This window comes from Chroicocephalus ridibundus, chromosome 4 (assembly GCF_963924245.1).
Source record: "Chroicocephalus ridibundus chromosome 4, bChrRid1.1, whole genome shotgun sequence".
Lineage (NCBI taxonomy): Eukaryota > Metazoa > Chordata > Aves > Charadriiformes > Laridae > Chroicocephalus > Chroicocephalus ridibundus.
Window position 1 is genome coordinate 64,315,682 of NC_086287.1, and position 12,899 is coordinate 64,328,580.

Genomic DNA, 12,899 nt, shown 5'->3' on the forward strand with positions numbered 1-12,899 from the left:
ATCCCTGATGAAACTGTAGAAGCTTTTCTTGTTGCCCTTGATGTCCCTGGCCAGATTTAATTCTACCTGGGCTTTAGCTTTCCTAACCTGATCCCTGGCTGCTTGGACAATTTCTCTGTATTCCTCCCAGGCTACCTGTCCTTCCTTCCACCCTCTGTAGGCTTCCTTTTTGTGTCTGAATTTCTCCAGGAGCACCTTGTTCATCTGTGAATGCCTCCTGGCATTTTTGCCCAACTTCCTCTTTTTTAGGATGGATCGCTCCTGAGCTTGGAGGGGGTGATCCTTGAATATTAACTAGCTTTCTTGGGCCCCTCTTCCCTCCAGGGCTTTATCCTAAGGTACTCTACCAAGCAGATCCCTGAAGAGGCCAAAGTCTGCTCTCCTGAAGTCCGGGGTAGCGAGCTTGCTGTGGGCAGCTCCTCGCTGCCCCATGGATCTTGAACTCCACCATCTCATGGTCACTGCAGCCAAGGCTGCCCTTGAACTTCGCATTCTCCATCAGTCTCTCCTTGTTAGTGAGAACAAGGTCCAACATAGCACCTCTCCTCATTGGCTCTTCTGTCACTTCGAAAAGGAAGTTATCATCAACACATTCCAGGAACATCCTGGATTGCTTATGCCCTGCTGTGTTGCCCCTCCAACAGATATCGGGGTGGTTGAAGTCCCCCATGATGACCAGGCCTTATGAATGTGAGGCTGCTCCTATCTGTCTATGAAGACCCTCATCCACTCAGTCTTCTTGATCAGGTGGCCTGTAGTAGACCCCCACTATAATGTCACCTGTCCCTGCCCTCCCTTTATTCCTGACCCATAAGCTCTTGATTGGCTCCTCACCTATCCCCAGTTGGAGCTCCATGTGCTCCAGCTGTTCATTGACAGACAGCGTGACACCCCCTCCTCGTCTCCCCTGCCTGTCCTTCCTAAAGAGCCTGTATCCTTCCATTTCAATGCTCCAGTCATAGGAGCCATCCCACCATGTCTCCGTGCCATAGAGGCTAATGATTAATTAATGACATTCTGGCTAATGATTAAAAACAGTGCAGCTCTGTTGAAGAGTAATCAAACATTGTACTTGCTAGTTTATGAAACTTAATACTAAATGTTTAAATGTACAGTTGCCCATAGTAACGTACTTGGTAGTACATTTACAATATCACAAAAATCTATCCGCATATCTGATTTCTACGAAGCTACAACACATCATGCACTCAAGTCAACTCACTCTTTCTTAGACGATTGTCTTTTTCCAGCACGAGACAGCAGGGCCGTGTAAGTATCTTCCACAATTCGTTGAAGCTTTTCTAGCTTTTGTTCACAGTCTGTAGTCAGTGTCTGTATGCCTGGGACAGTTTCTTCTGACAGTCTTCCCAATATTTTAAGGTCTTCTAATGACTTGCTAAGTTCCCTCAGGCTGCCTTCGTGTGAAAAAAAGGCCTAAACAAAGAAAAACAGTATAATAAGCTCATGTTAAGTCATAAGGATATGCAGTTATTCTCATACTTTTTTTTTTTTTTTCTATCTCCATTGTCTTCTCGGATGAGTGCACTTAAATTGTAAGCTGTCAAACCAGGAGAGAAACATTTATTTTCCCTCAATTCTTTTTCAAATAAAGCCAGGAAAGAAATAAGGATTTCTGGCAACAAGTTCCCTAGCTGCATTCACAAGGCTATACTGACCCTTGCTTGATTTTGAAAATCGTTACATTACTACAATTTTAGCTACTTTTGTCCAAAGTCCTCTTCACACTGACATCAGATATACATCCCATCAACTACAGAAAAAGTAGAATTGGAAAATTTATTTAAAATATTCTCTGTCAATAATTATACTTTCTACGGTGAATCAAGATCTACTAGAAATCTAACAAAAATAGGAGCAGAAGGAATGCACCTAAGAATGCTTATTTCTCTTTACTTTTGCATGTGTAATAGTTGCTGAACATGAACCCACAAGAAGCAAAGACTAAAACTCCACTGAATGCAGTGAAGACCAGAATTTCATCAGGAGAGCAATTTCCTACCATTATAAGTGGTAAACTCACCACATCAATGCATCTCAAAGAGAAGGATGAAGGAAAATACTAGAAGCAATGAAGTATAAAATCCATTGCTTATGGAATATGTAAGATTCACCATGACTCACCCTGGCAAGTGAAACTTGAATGTCTTGGTTTAACTCCATGGTTTATACACAGCACAAAACCAGAAGTAAAACGTGTCTATTGCACTGTGAGAAGATACTCTCACCTGAAGGCACTTAACACCAACTATGCAACTGTAACAATCAAGGGAGTCAGAGAACACATAATCATTTCCTCTTTTTACAATTTGCACAGCTAAATCTGTTTTAATGCTTCAAGGCTGTCTTAAAAAAAAAAAAAGGAAAAAAGACACCATCCACATAACAAGGAGCTAATTCTAAAAGTCTGCAAGGAGGCTAATATCTGCAGTCAAAAAGGTAAAGAAATAATTTGGGTGGCCTCTTTGTTCTTTGTTTACAGGACACCAAGAACAAGGACCCTGTTCCACAAATACAGGGTGCAAAAACGTACCTAAAAAGGAGCAAGAAGGTCAGACAATTCATTCACAAAGAGAATTAGGTGAGCAGAAAAGGAGTGGGGCAAGTACCTCATGTTCCTTGATGAGCCCTTTGGTTTTATCCATACTTAGGAGTTTCTTCTCTTTGCCTAATTGCTTATTGATTTTTTTTAAAGTTGCGTTGAAATTCTTTTTTTCCCTTTCTATTATGAGCTGGACACAGGATACAATTTCATCACGAACTGCCTGTAAAATTCAAAACACATTATCCCTGTGAGACAGTATTACAAAGCAAATAAAAACCTCAGAACATATTGCGACAAAAAAATTGAGAACAGACAGTGGATTATCTTTCCATATTATCTCACCTCCCATCTTTTACGAACATCTTTACTCTTTTCTTCCACCACCACCTTTTCATGATCAGATGAAATATTTTTCAATTGTTCAGCTGCTTTCAAAAATTTATCAAGAACTTTATTGTCCAGAGCATTAAAAGCTTCCTGCAAGAAAAGTATCACAATGAAAAATAAATAGAACTGAATGTGGCTTATTTACCTAATAAAATTACATCAGTAGCATACAAAAACCATGGATAAAGCATGTACACATTGCATGCATGGGCTGTGATCATCCTTGTAAGGGTGTGTATGAAGAATTTACCATCCTTGGATACCTGCTAAAAGGCAGACAATATCTGTGTACGCTTTTTGGAGAAAAGCGGATGTTGTCCTTGTAACTCCTCTTTTAGGAGCAAACTTGGTACCAAGGAAGAAAGATTAAGGTCCGTGAACTTCGCATCATTTCTAGGGAATATATGTGGCCATGTCCCATGCTTGTCAGAAAGTGGGTGAAATGTCTGTACCAGTGTGATGGGACCCTATACGATGGCCTGGAGTGAGGCTCTGAGCTGCTCCTGGCACATGGCCACCCAGGACTTGCTGTGCAAGATAAGGCAACACAGATTTTGGGCACTTCCATTTTTGATAACTCACTAAGGACTCCTTTAAGAGGTCCAGTGAAGTTCCTGCGGACTGGAAAAGGGGAAACATAACCCCCATTTTTAAAAAGGATAAAAAGCAAGACCTACAGGCTGGTCACTCTCAACCTCTGTGCCCGGCAAGATCATCGAGCAGGTCCTCCTGGAAACTATGCTAAGGCACATGGAAAATAAGGAGACCTTATAGCGGCCTTCCAGTACTTAAGGGGGGCCTACAGAAAAGATGGGGAGGGACTCTTTATCAGCGAGTGTAGTGATTGGACAAGGGGTAAAGGTTTTAAACTGGAAGAAGGGAGACTTAGATTAGATATTAGGAAGAAATTCTTTACTGTGAGGGTGGTGAGACACTGGAACAGATTGCCCAGAGAAGTCGTGGATGCAACATCCCTGGAAGTGTTCAAGGCCAGGTTGGATGGGGCTTTGAGCAACCTGGTCTAGTGGAAGACGTCCTTGCCCATGTCAGGGGGGTTGGAACAAGATGATCTTTAATGTCCCTTTCAACCCAAACCATTCTACAATTCTATGATGCAGATTTTGAGATTAGGCACTTTCTTTACCAGTTAGACCCTAGGAAAAGAGGCGATTCAGTATTTATCATCACACTTTAAAAACCTGTCCAAGAATTCAGGCATGTGATTCTTGATGGGAATCTTAATTATTAATCAGGCAAACAGAATGGCTGTAGTTCAGAACATGATGAGTTCTGATGGCATGATGGAGCAATTTAAGTTAAGACAGGGCAATGAATACCAATTTACATTTCTTCATTCAAGCCGTCTGCCGAGCTAATATATGCTAACAGTGCTAAATCAAAGAGCTGAGAAAAGCAGCAATAGCTACCAAAGAAAAAAAAATTTGATATTTTTCTCACGGTGGTCCCTTAGCCTTTTAGATACTAAACACCACTAAGAAATACTCAAATTCAGATGGCTCAGAAAACAAACGCACCTCATATCTTGCTATACATTCTTCAGGATTTAATTTTTGACTGATGAGTTGCACAGCCTTTGAAATGGAGGCCTCAAGTTCTTTCTGGGATTCTTCAAAATTGAGCAAAGCCTCCTTCTCTGAGGGTCTCTTCTCAGATTTGGACAAGATGTTGTTCATGTCACCCATGACAGCCTTGGAAGAAAAAGACTCTTTTCAGAACATGCCCGAGTGTCAGTAATTACATAAAGCTATTGCTTCATAACATCACTCAAGTTTTTTTGAGTTGAGATACTGATCTTTGAAATGTTCTAGTTTTTGCCCCAGCAACAGTCTGGGAGACTGATTCCAAGAGTATAAACCATTTTTTATTTTACAGGAATGAAAAAGATTCTTCCTAATCACATAATCCTAAAAAATTAGAGATGTCTGCATGTATAAAGTACAATAACAATAAGAAAGGAATACCTCTATTTTGTCTCTGGCTTCTTTAATTCGTGCCTGCAGCCCAGTGGTGTAAGAATGCTGTTGGGACACCTGACTTGAAACATTTTGCGTTAGGGATTGCAATATCTCTTCTGCTGCCACAACTTGTTCTTGGCATGAGGCTCCCCTTGCAGCCAAGCTCTGGTTGAATGAAAAACATTAGAAGCTTCTATAGTATTTATGTCTTTTTGTTTAAGGGAACTGAATGAAAAAACCAGCCTTAGTCATGGATGGTCAATATTTGGTGAAGAAAAAAATCTTATATTCCAATTATGGCCAGTATATTGCACTGCAAAATCTCTCTGTAGAGAGAAAGAAGTCTGCTGCCATCCACAGGGGATTCTGTTTGCTGTAACAGCCTTCCTGTCAATGTGATACCTCCCATGTCTTTGCCTCGGAGCCAATTAGAAGTATTTTTTTAAACATGCTCTCCCACCCACACAGCTTTCCAAATGAATGTACAAACCACACATTTGGATATGCATCATCTGATCATTAAGTCATCCAAAAGTAAGCACATATATCAAGGCTCAGATTTTCTTGGGGTGTTCAGTACTAAAAGGCAGGAAGCAGCTGGGTATTTTGCATGCAAAAGCAATGTGCCATATTTAAATATTTATCATGAAATGTCGTTATTAGAGCTGTTTTGATCTATGAATATTCAAGCAGTTTTCCTGTTTGAAGTTGTCAATTAGCATTCTTCTAATGATAATTGGTGCTTTATCCTGGATCTCAACCTATTGTACCGCAGGTAATAAGCAACTTGATCTCTTCTGCTCATAGAGAGATACCATATCAGTCACATTTTTGGAGGCTGTATTTCAGGATGTCTTTTGTTACTCCGTTGTTTTTAACAAACTAATGTCACACTGCAAAATGAGGCTTATTTTATAAACATAGGCCCACAATTACAAAAAGATGAATAGTTCCTTTTCTTAGGCTCACACTCCTTTGGTTCACAGTTATTGTAGGTGGATTTAACGTACCAAAGATCTCTGTTTAATTTTAGCCCTTAGACAGAAGAGCTCCAACCAAACCTCCTTCTGGTGGTCACCTTCCTACTGTTAGATTATACTGGCCCTGTTGCAGAAATAGCAAGAGGCAACACAGGACAGTGCTTCAGCTTCTCCAGCGCAAAGCTTGGCATCTTTGTTCAGTCTCACCTTCACTGGCAGGTGAAGAAAATAAATCAGACTTTGCACTGAAGCTGCTGAGTTATACATATATTTTTTTTTTTATTTTTTTATTTTTTTTCAATCTGCCATCTGCTAGGGGGAGGAAACAATAACCCCTGGCAGAGACACACAGGAAACATTAGAGACTATTGGAAGTAACAAGAAATTCATCAGTGCTCATTGTGAATGTTTAGAGCAACTGCCTATAAGCTGAGATGCACAAGCTACCCAGCATGCTGCTGAAAATACTTCAGGTATTCATTTTTGACAGGTAAACCTTGAATACAGCCAAGTTGTCCCAAACCTCCTCCCTACACTACAGGGTAGATGATAGAAAGCACTGGATGACCAGGAGAAATTGTCAACTTGGCACCTTGCAAAATTTTAGTCTGCTGCAAATGCTGTGCTGGAGAGGGAGTAATTAATATCACTCAAGAGCAAGCGGCTGCTCAGCAGCACCAACAGCACTTCATTAGCATCTGCTTGTCATCTGGACGCACTGATGTTGGAAGAATCATTTGGGAGCGATCCTGGCATATAACATCAAAACACTAACATTGCCTTGAATTCTTGCCAGTGTTACAGCACAAAATCCATATTCAATTCTGCTTCACTGATGATGGCTCATTTCACCTCAGCCACTAATCTATGCTGAAAGATAAGAAGCTGATGAACAAGTATTTTAAGCAGTGTATTTCCATTTTCACCTGCAAATGTTCCTCCAGCTCAGGTTGCACAGGCCTCTCATGGCTGACCTCGCCAAGCAGGCGTCCAATCTCTGCTGCCCAGCTGTCCACCCCTCCAAGGAGCTCTTCAATTTTCTCCAGGCTACCCGGAAGCTCCCTGGTCTTTTCAGGAGCACCTGCGCTCTCTTCACCAAGCTACAAACAAAAAACAGGCTAAGATGTTCATACCCATCATTGGTTCATGGGCCTCTCCACTATCCTCCTGCAAAACCCAGTCATCACTTAGGCTTGTGCATCCAATGGGCGACAAAGGAGAAATAAATGCCAAACACACTGGTAAATACATCATGTGAGACTCACTTCTTCAACCCTGAGAGCAAGAGGGACAGCACAACCTGTGCCCATATGGTCTGCCCTCTTCCCCTATAAGCAAGCAGCCACAGCCACACTACTATGAAGAATAAATCCTGGGCTGCAGCATCCCCAGGCTACGCCAGGGAATTTTCCAAGAGAACAGTAGCTGGTGTTGGTCAAATCCAGACCAGTGAGCATGCTAACAGTTTAATGGTACTGGCAGTCATGGGTGAGAGCTCAAGCATTTGCCCTTGCTTTTTTATATATAAAAATAAATATAGTATACATTATAGCCATAATGTCCCAAGCAATGCCAGAAAAAAAACCCTCCTGATGTCCTTCATCCCTTCTGAGGGTGGAAGAGGCCTCTTTATCTCTGCTTTCTGAATGTATTTCCTAAAAGCAACTCTTAATACAGGTTTTTCTAGGAAACTCCAGATTTCCCTCACTCTTGGGAACATGTTTCCTTTGACCTTCTTGCATTCTCGTTAAGCTCATATCCTACAAAAATGTTGTGATTTTTTGCCACCATTTATTGTCACAGATGGACCTTTAATAAACGTCAATGAAAGGCTCAACTTAGAAAATTACGAGCTCTAATATTCCCAACCAGAGCAAAAATGTCATTCTTGTGAAAGCATTTTAGGAAACATAATATATGTAACATTAAGCAGGTTGTATAGGAATTTACAGCAACCTGTCAAGTGAGCTGGTGTAAAGTTGCACAACCCTAGAAATATCTATGCAGCAATAATTACTTTCTACGAGCTGAGACAGAGATTATACAATTTAGCAAAGACTCACAAGCTCTTAACAAATCGATTACTTCCATCTCTAGAACTGAATAAAGAGCTTTATCATGCAATAAGATTTCCTTTTATAAGTGGTTTTAAAATTTCCATTCAAAAAATTGAACATTTTCCATCGTGTCATAAACAGCATTTAACTGAGTCACAAAGACTTAAGAATGGAATGCCTTTGTGTATTCTCCATTCCTCCTGTTTTAAAACTGGAAATTCGGAGTTGACTAAAAGATTTATTAACCTCTGATTAGGAAGCTGTTAAGTCTAGAAAATATGATTTTGAAGGCTGCATAACAAGAGAGTCATATGAAATTAGTAACTTACAAAGTGCGTCCGCTTGATGAACTTAGCCCATCTCCTATTCAGTTTCTTCAGCTCTTTGGCAATATTCGATCCAACTTGCTCTTTGCTGACTTCGATGAGATAATTTCCAGCTTCATTTAAGGAACCATGAACCGAATTCCACTTTGCCAGGGTCTCAGCCGGGATCTAGACAGAGGCACTGAAATTATTTAAAGCAGAACCCTGCCAAAAGTTTATTTCCAAAATGGGGAACAGAAAAGCAACAACAACCACCACTGTCATGCATATGGCTTTCCTTATAGGAGGCTTCCAAGTATCTCTGTCTGTCATTACAAAGAGAAATCCAACTACAACTACATACCTCTTTCGGATGCTCATTTCGTTTTTCGTCCAGCCACGTCTTTAGTAAGTGGATGTTTTCTGTATAATTACTCCAGGAAGACAAGACTTTCTGTAGTGTGGTATTCACATTGGAAATATAGTCTCTGCACATAGAAATCTTTGACTCCACTGTCTTAAAAAGCTTGCTAATTTCTTGAGGATCTCCTGCTAGGACATCAAATAGGGACTATTATTTTAGATTCGGAAACAGAGAGGTTAATTACACAGAAGCAGTATTTTACACAAAACATAGTGGGAATTAAAACTGGTGACAGCACATGAGTTCAAAATAGAGGTCTTCATATCAATTTATATGCATGAACTCACCTAAGTCAGGATCGGTTATGTTTTTGTTTTTCAAATCTTCACAGATGTGAGTAGCAGTTTCTAGTTGTGTTTCAAGTCTCTTTTCTTCAATGAAATTCTGCCCAAAGTGAAAAGTAATTGGCATGGGTAACACTAACCCACATAAAACTAGGTAGGAAATGCAGCTTGGGTTAGATTTTTTTTTTTTAACATGAGCCTATAACCCGCAGGTTAAATGCAAACAGAGGAAAGCCCATCCAGCAACTCCACTGCACCCTTTAGTCTGAAATAGACCTGTTCTTTTTTCTGCTCGTGCGGTGAGTAACTTAAATGGGAATATTAATTCCTGAATGCCATTGCCTGAGTCATAGCCGTGTACAAATCAGGACTGCTTATTTCAAAAAGTTACGTCCCTAGGCAATATTAAGAAATGGCATCTCGCACAAGTCAGGCAGAATTTAATCACATAAGTCAGAAAAGTGATGAAAGTGAAAGGTTGGTTTTCCTGCATGCACAGAAATATTGACATGCCTCGTTCCTGCCGCAGATCAAGTAAAATCCAAACTGTGCATGGAAAGGGTGAGAGAGGAAGAAATGGGAGCAGAGGAGAAGACTTGTGCTTTGAACATTCATCCAGGGAATGAGAGTTGATCCTCAGCCTCTCTGTGTCTGAGCTGCATCTCACCCCAGAGCTCCCCACTCCTACAAATGTCCTATCTAGAAGGCTACGAAACAAACCTCTCTCTGTGGCCATGAAAAACCTGGGCCACCGTGCCACCACTCAGCCAGGACAGCACATCATGGAACCAGAGCAACAAGCCTTAAACTCCTTGGGAAAGCTCTATATTCTATCAGCTTGAGAAAGACTATGAACCACAACTGTAGAAATAACATAATAATAAGTATTTATGAAACCAACTGAATCAAGAAACTCAGCGTAGATTAACTCTGTACTCCCACCTCACCACAGAGTAAGGTTAACACGGCTCAGGAAAACTGATATTTTATACAGCCTCTTGTTGCCTCCCTTCCACAGTTCTGATGTTGAAATTCCCACTAATTTAACTAGTGCTTTGCCAGTCTGAAAAGCTTATGAGAAACTCTTCGGAAACTCCACTAAGATGTAATTCACAAGGAGTCCTAGTAACTGGAGATGGGGCAAAATTGATGGCATCAGCATTTTCATCTCTCTGCAGCTATTCTTGATGCATCTTTGTCAGGTTTTGGGGTAGGGCAATCCATCCCCTCCCATAGGCCTACAAATTGCATAGTTTTAATAACTTGAGCTCAGAAGCTGAGCTAAGCACACAATATAACAAAACAAAATTATTCATATTCAACGCAAAGCATAAGGAGGTAACGGAAGCTGGAAAAGGAAGAGGCAACAGCAAAAGGCAGTATTAGCCAGCACTGTGGGTAATGGTTGTTTTTGAAGACAGCAACTACTGAACTACCCCAGAGAGGTTTGAGTTAGGGAACGGCTGCTACTGCTGGCCCTGTAAATAGTCTAGAAAGAAAGAAATATTCCCAATAAAGAATAAAAAAGGGCAAAGAGAAAATTACAAATAGTCACTGCTTGCTCTATTTCTCCAAACTGAAGAAAGAACTCTCATTCAGAGGGAAATGGGAAGACATAGAGAAAACTTCTATGGAAATGTATCTATCTGTCCTTCTTTGCATAAATCCCAGATCTCACAAGTCTACCACACTTCTACCAACTATCGTAGTATCTTCAGATGAGGACAGACACAATCAAAGAATCAAAGAGAATCTTGAATCAAAGAGAGGTGGGGAAGAATAATTATTGTCAGGGTGTGATACATATATTTTAAACTTACATTCCAATTTTCCAGCAGTGATTCCACGGACTCTTTTGTCCCATATTTCATGTCCCAGATATTCAGCTTTAAAATCACCTCATTGGCAACAGCTGAGCACAGTCCATAGTGGTATTCAAGAAAGGTGTTGGAGTTTGTGAAACAAATATTACTAAATCTGCAAACAGTGAAATGTTACAGAAGTTGACTCAAAATCACTGGATATAGAAAGCATTAATGTATTAGGTTTTAAGCCTAAAAACTCAGAATGACATATATGTAAACATTATTTTGTTATGACAGGAGTAAAATTTTAAGGTAACAACAGCTGGTTTTGTTGTGGTTTTTTTTAAGTAGCAACAATTTTGAGTCAATATTGACTCCTTAATTTATGAAAAAAATTAAATGCCCAAAAAAAGGGCATCTGCCATATATATGTCAAAGGGTCTCAGGTTACATACACAGATTCACTGGTCATTTTTTAAAATACCCTCCAACAGCTATACAGGGTTGCACAACCTGTAGATCTCAGTGATTTTAAAAGGTGTAAATTAAAAAATCAGAGAAAGAATCCCCACCCCCAGAGAAATTTTTACATTCAAAATATTCATGTTTCCTATATGTAGTGAGTGTTTCCTATCCACACCAGCAAAAGGCATCCGAAAAAGGCCTGTTAATGAGCTCCACTTTCTAACTATAATTAGACAATCATTGAACCAATGAGTGAACCTGCTCGCTCCACTGGACAGTCAATCTGTTCTTAGGTGGAAAATGCTCTTTTTCTGCAAGGCATGGATAAATTATATGCTTTGTTCAGAACAGCAGAGCAAGTCAATGACAGAGCTAGAACACAACATAGTCAAAGTAGAGTGAATTTGAGGATCACAACCTTCTTTTCATTTCTTCTAACTTTTCAGGCAAGACTAGTGGCATATTCTTCTCATCTTCATTCTTAAATGATTGAAGGGTGTCTAAGTGCGAATCAAAACAACTCATCAAGCCCTGTGAAGAAAAAGACATAGTAAGCCATTCCTTTTAATTCTAAAGTATTTCATCTGGGAACATGCAAGTCACCTGCCCTGAGAGTGAGAGCTATTAAGAAGCAGTCAGCACAAGGCAATCTTCCAATGTCTTTACTCATTAAAGTGCAATGAAAGTATTTACCTCATCACCTTCTAAAATGCATATTTAGTGCAGCACGATCTGATTTCTCTTATCATTGTGCATCTAGTTAAATATAAGGAACATGAATGTACACTACCCATGCTATCAGGTTTTTCTGCACTTTCACTATCATCTTTAGGACCAAAAAGTGTCATTGTAATGGTTTCAGGATATTAAGTTGTTCTTTGCTACATGTTAGCAAAGGCTGGCAGCAAAAACTGTTGAATATCAACGTATTATGTCACAACTTGCTTAATACTTCATTTGACAGCTCAATAAATTTCCATCTAACATCATGCTGATAGCATATCACATTAAGCTTCTGATGGCCGGTATCACATGACAGGGGAATATTTTATGGGCATGTGTCTCAGCACCAAATTCCCTATGTAAAAATAAACCATAAAATGCATTGCACAGAATATAAGCCTATTCATAAGTGACATATAAAGAAATATGCTAAAAGTTCATTTCTATGCAATAAAACTTGCCACAAAGCATGTTAGTGGAAATAGCTGAATCCTGGGATAGCCCTCAACCCCCAAAATAGTGCATAGACTTTAAACACTTGATTTTGTAACCTTAACACTCTTCCAGTCAGACAGTTATGAGCATTGGTGGGTAGTTTCCTAGATCTTAAGTGAAAGTAAAATTTCCATTATAAGCCACCACCTTGGCAACAAGATGCCTATATGAGACATACTAGAAGGACTGACTAGATGAAGGAGGGGAAAAAGAATTCTCAGCAGAATGTCTTTCCATTAGAATAAGTGGATTTGACAGAAATTAAGTATCTTGGGTTTCTTCTTCTTAAGGAACATAATGATTTTATCTACATATTCAATGGGAAAAAAACCCAACCTAAACCGACTACGTTTGTCTTATTCTTAGAAATGCTTTAACTACTTAGACTGACCAACAAAAACCAAAATTCATATAGCTAAAGTCTGGCAAAGTTGT

General features: G+C 39.8%; 1 protein-coding gene across 5 annotated transcripts in view; it reads right to left on the reverse strand.

Moving 5' to 3' along the window:
* SYNE2 (spectrin repeat containing nuclear envelope protein 2) overlaps positions 1–12,899 on the reverse strand; it is a 190,906-nt gene that overhangs the window by 146,185 nt on the left and 31,822 nt on the right. For 4 of the 5 annotated variants that reach the window (XR_010070850.1, XM_063333544.1, XM_063333541.1 and 1 more), the window contains exons 13-23: positions 11,665–11,777; positions 10,797–10,953; positions 8,980–9,076; positions 8,633–8,820; positions 8,293–8,457; positions 6,833–7,006; positions 4,933–5,091; positions 4,486–4,659; positions 2,906–3,040; positions 2,628–2,783; positions 1,223–1,434 (exon numbers count right to left, since the gene is read on the reverse strand). Coding sequence is in view for 4 of the 5 variants with exons in the window: in XM_063333544.1 (XP_063189614.1) it covers positions 1,223–1,434; positions 2,628–2,783; positions 2,906–3,040; positions 4,486–4,659; positions 4,933–5,091; positions 6,833–7,006; positions 8,293–8,457; positions 8,633–8,820; positions 8,980–9,076; positions 10,797–10,953; positions 11,665–11,777 (1,730 nt within the window). In the remaining variant the exon portion in view is untranslated. The remainder of the gene's footprint in view (positions 1–1,222; positions 1,435–2,627; positions 2,784–2,905; positions 3,041–4,485; positions 4,660–4,932; positions 5,092–6,832; positions 7,007–8,292; positions 8,458–8,632; positions 8,821–8,979; positions 9,077–10,796; positions 10,954–11,664; positions 11,778–12,899) is intronic. The other variant, XM_063333542.1, reaches the window with a different exon arrangement.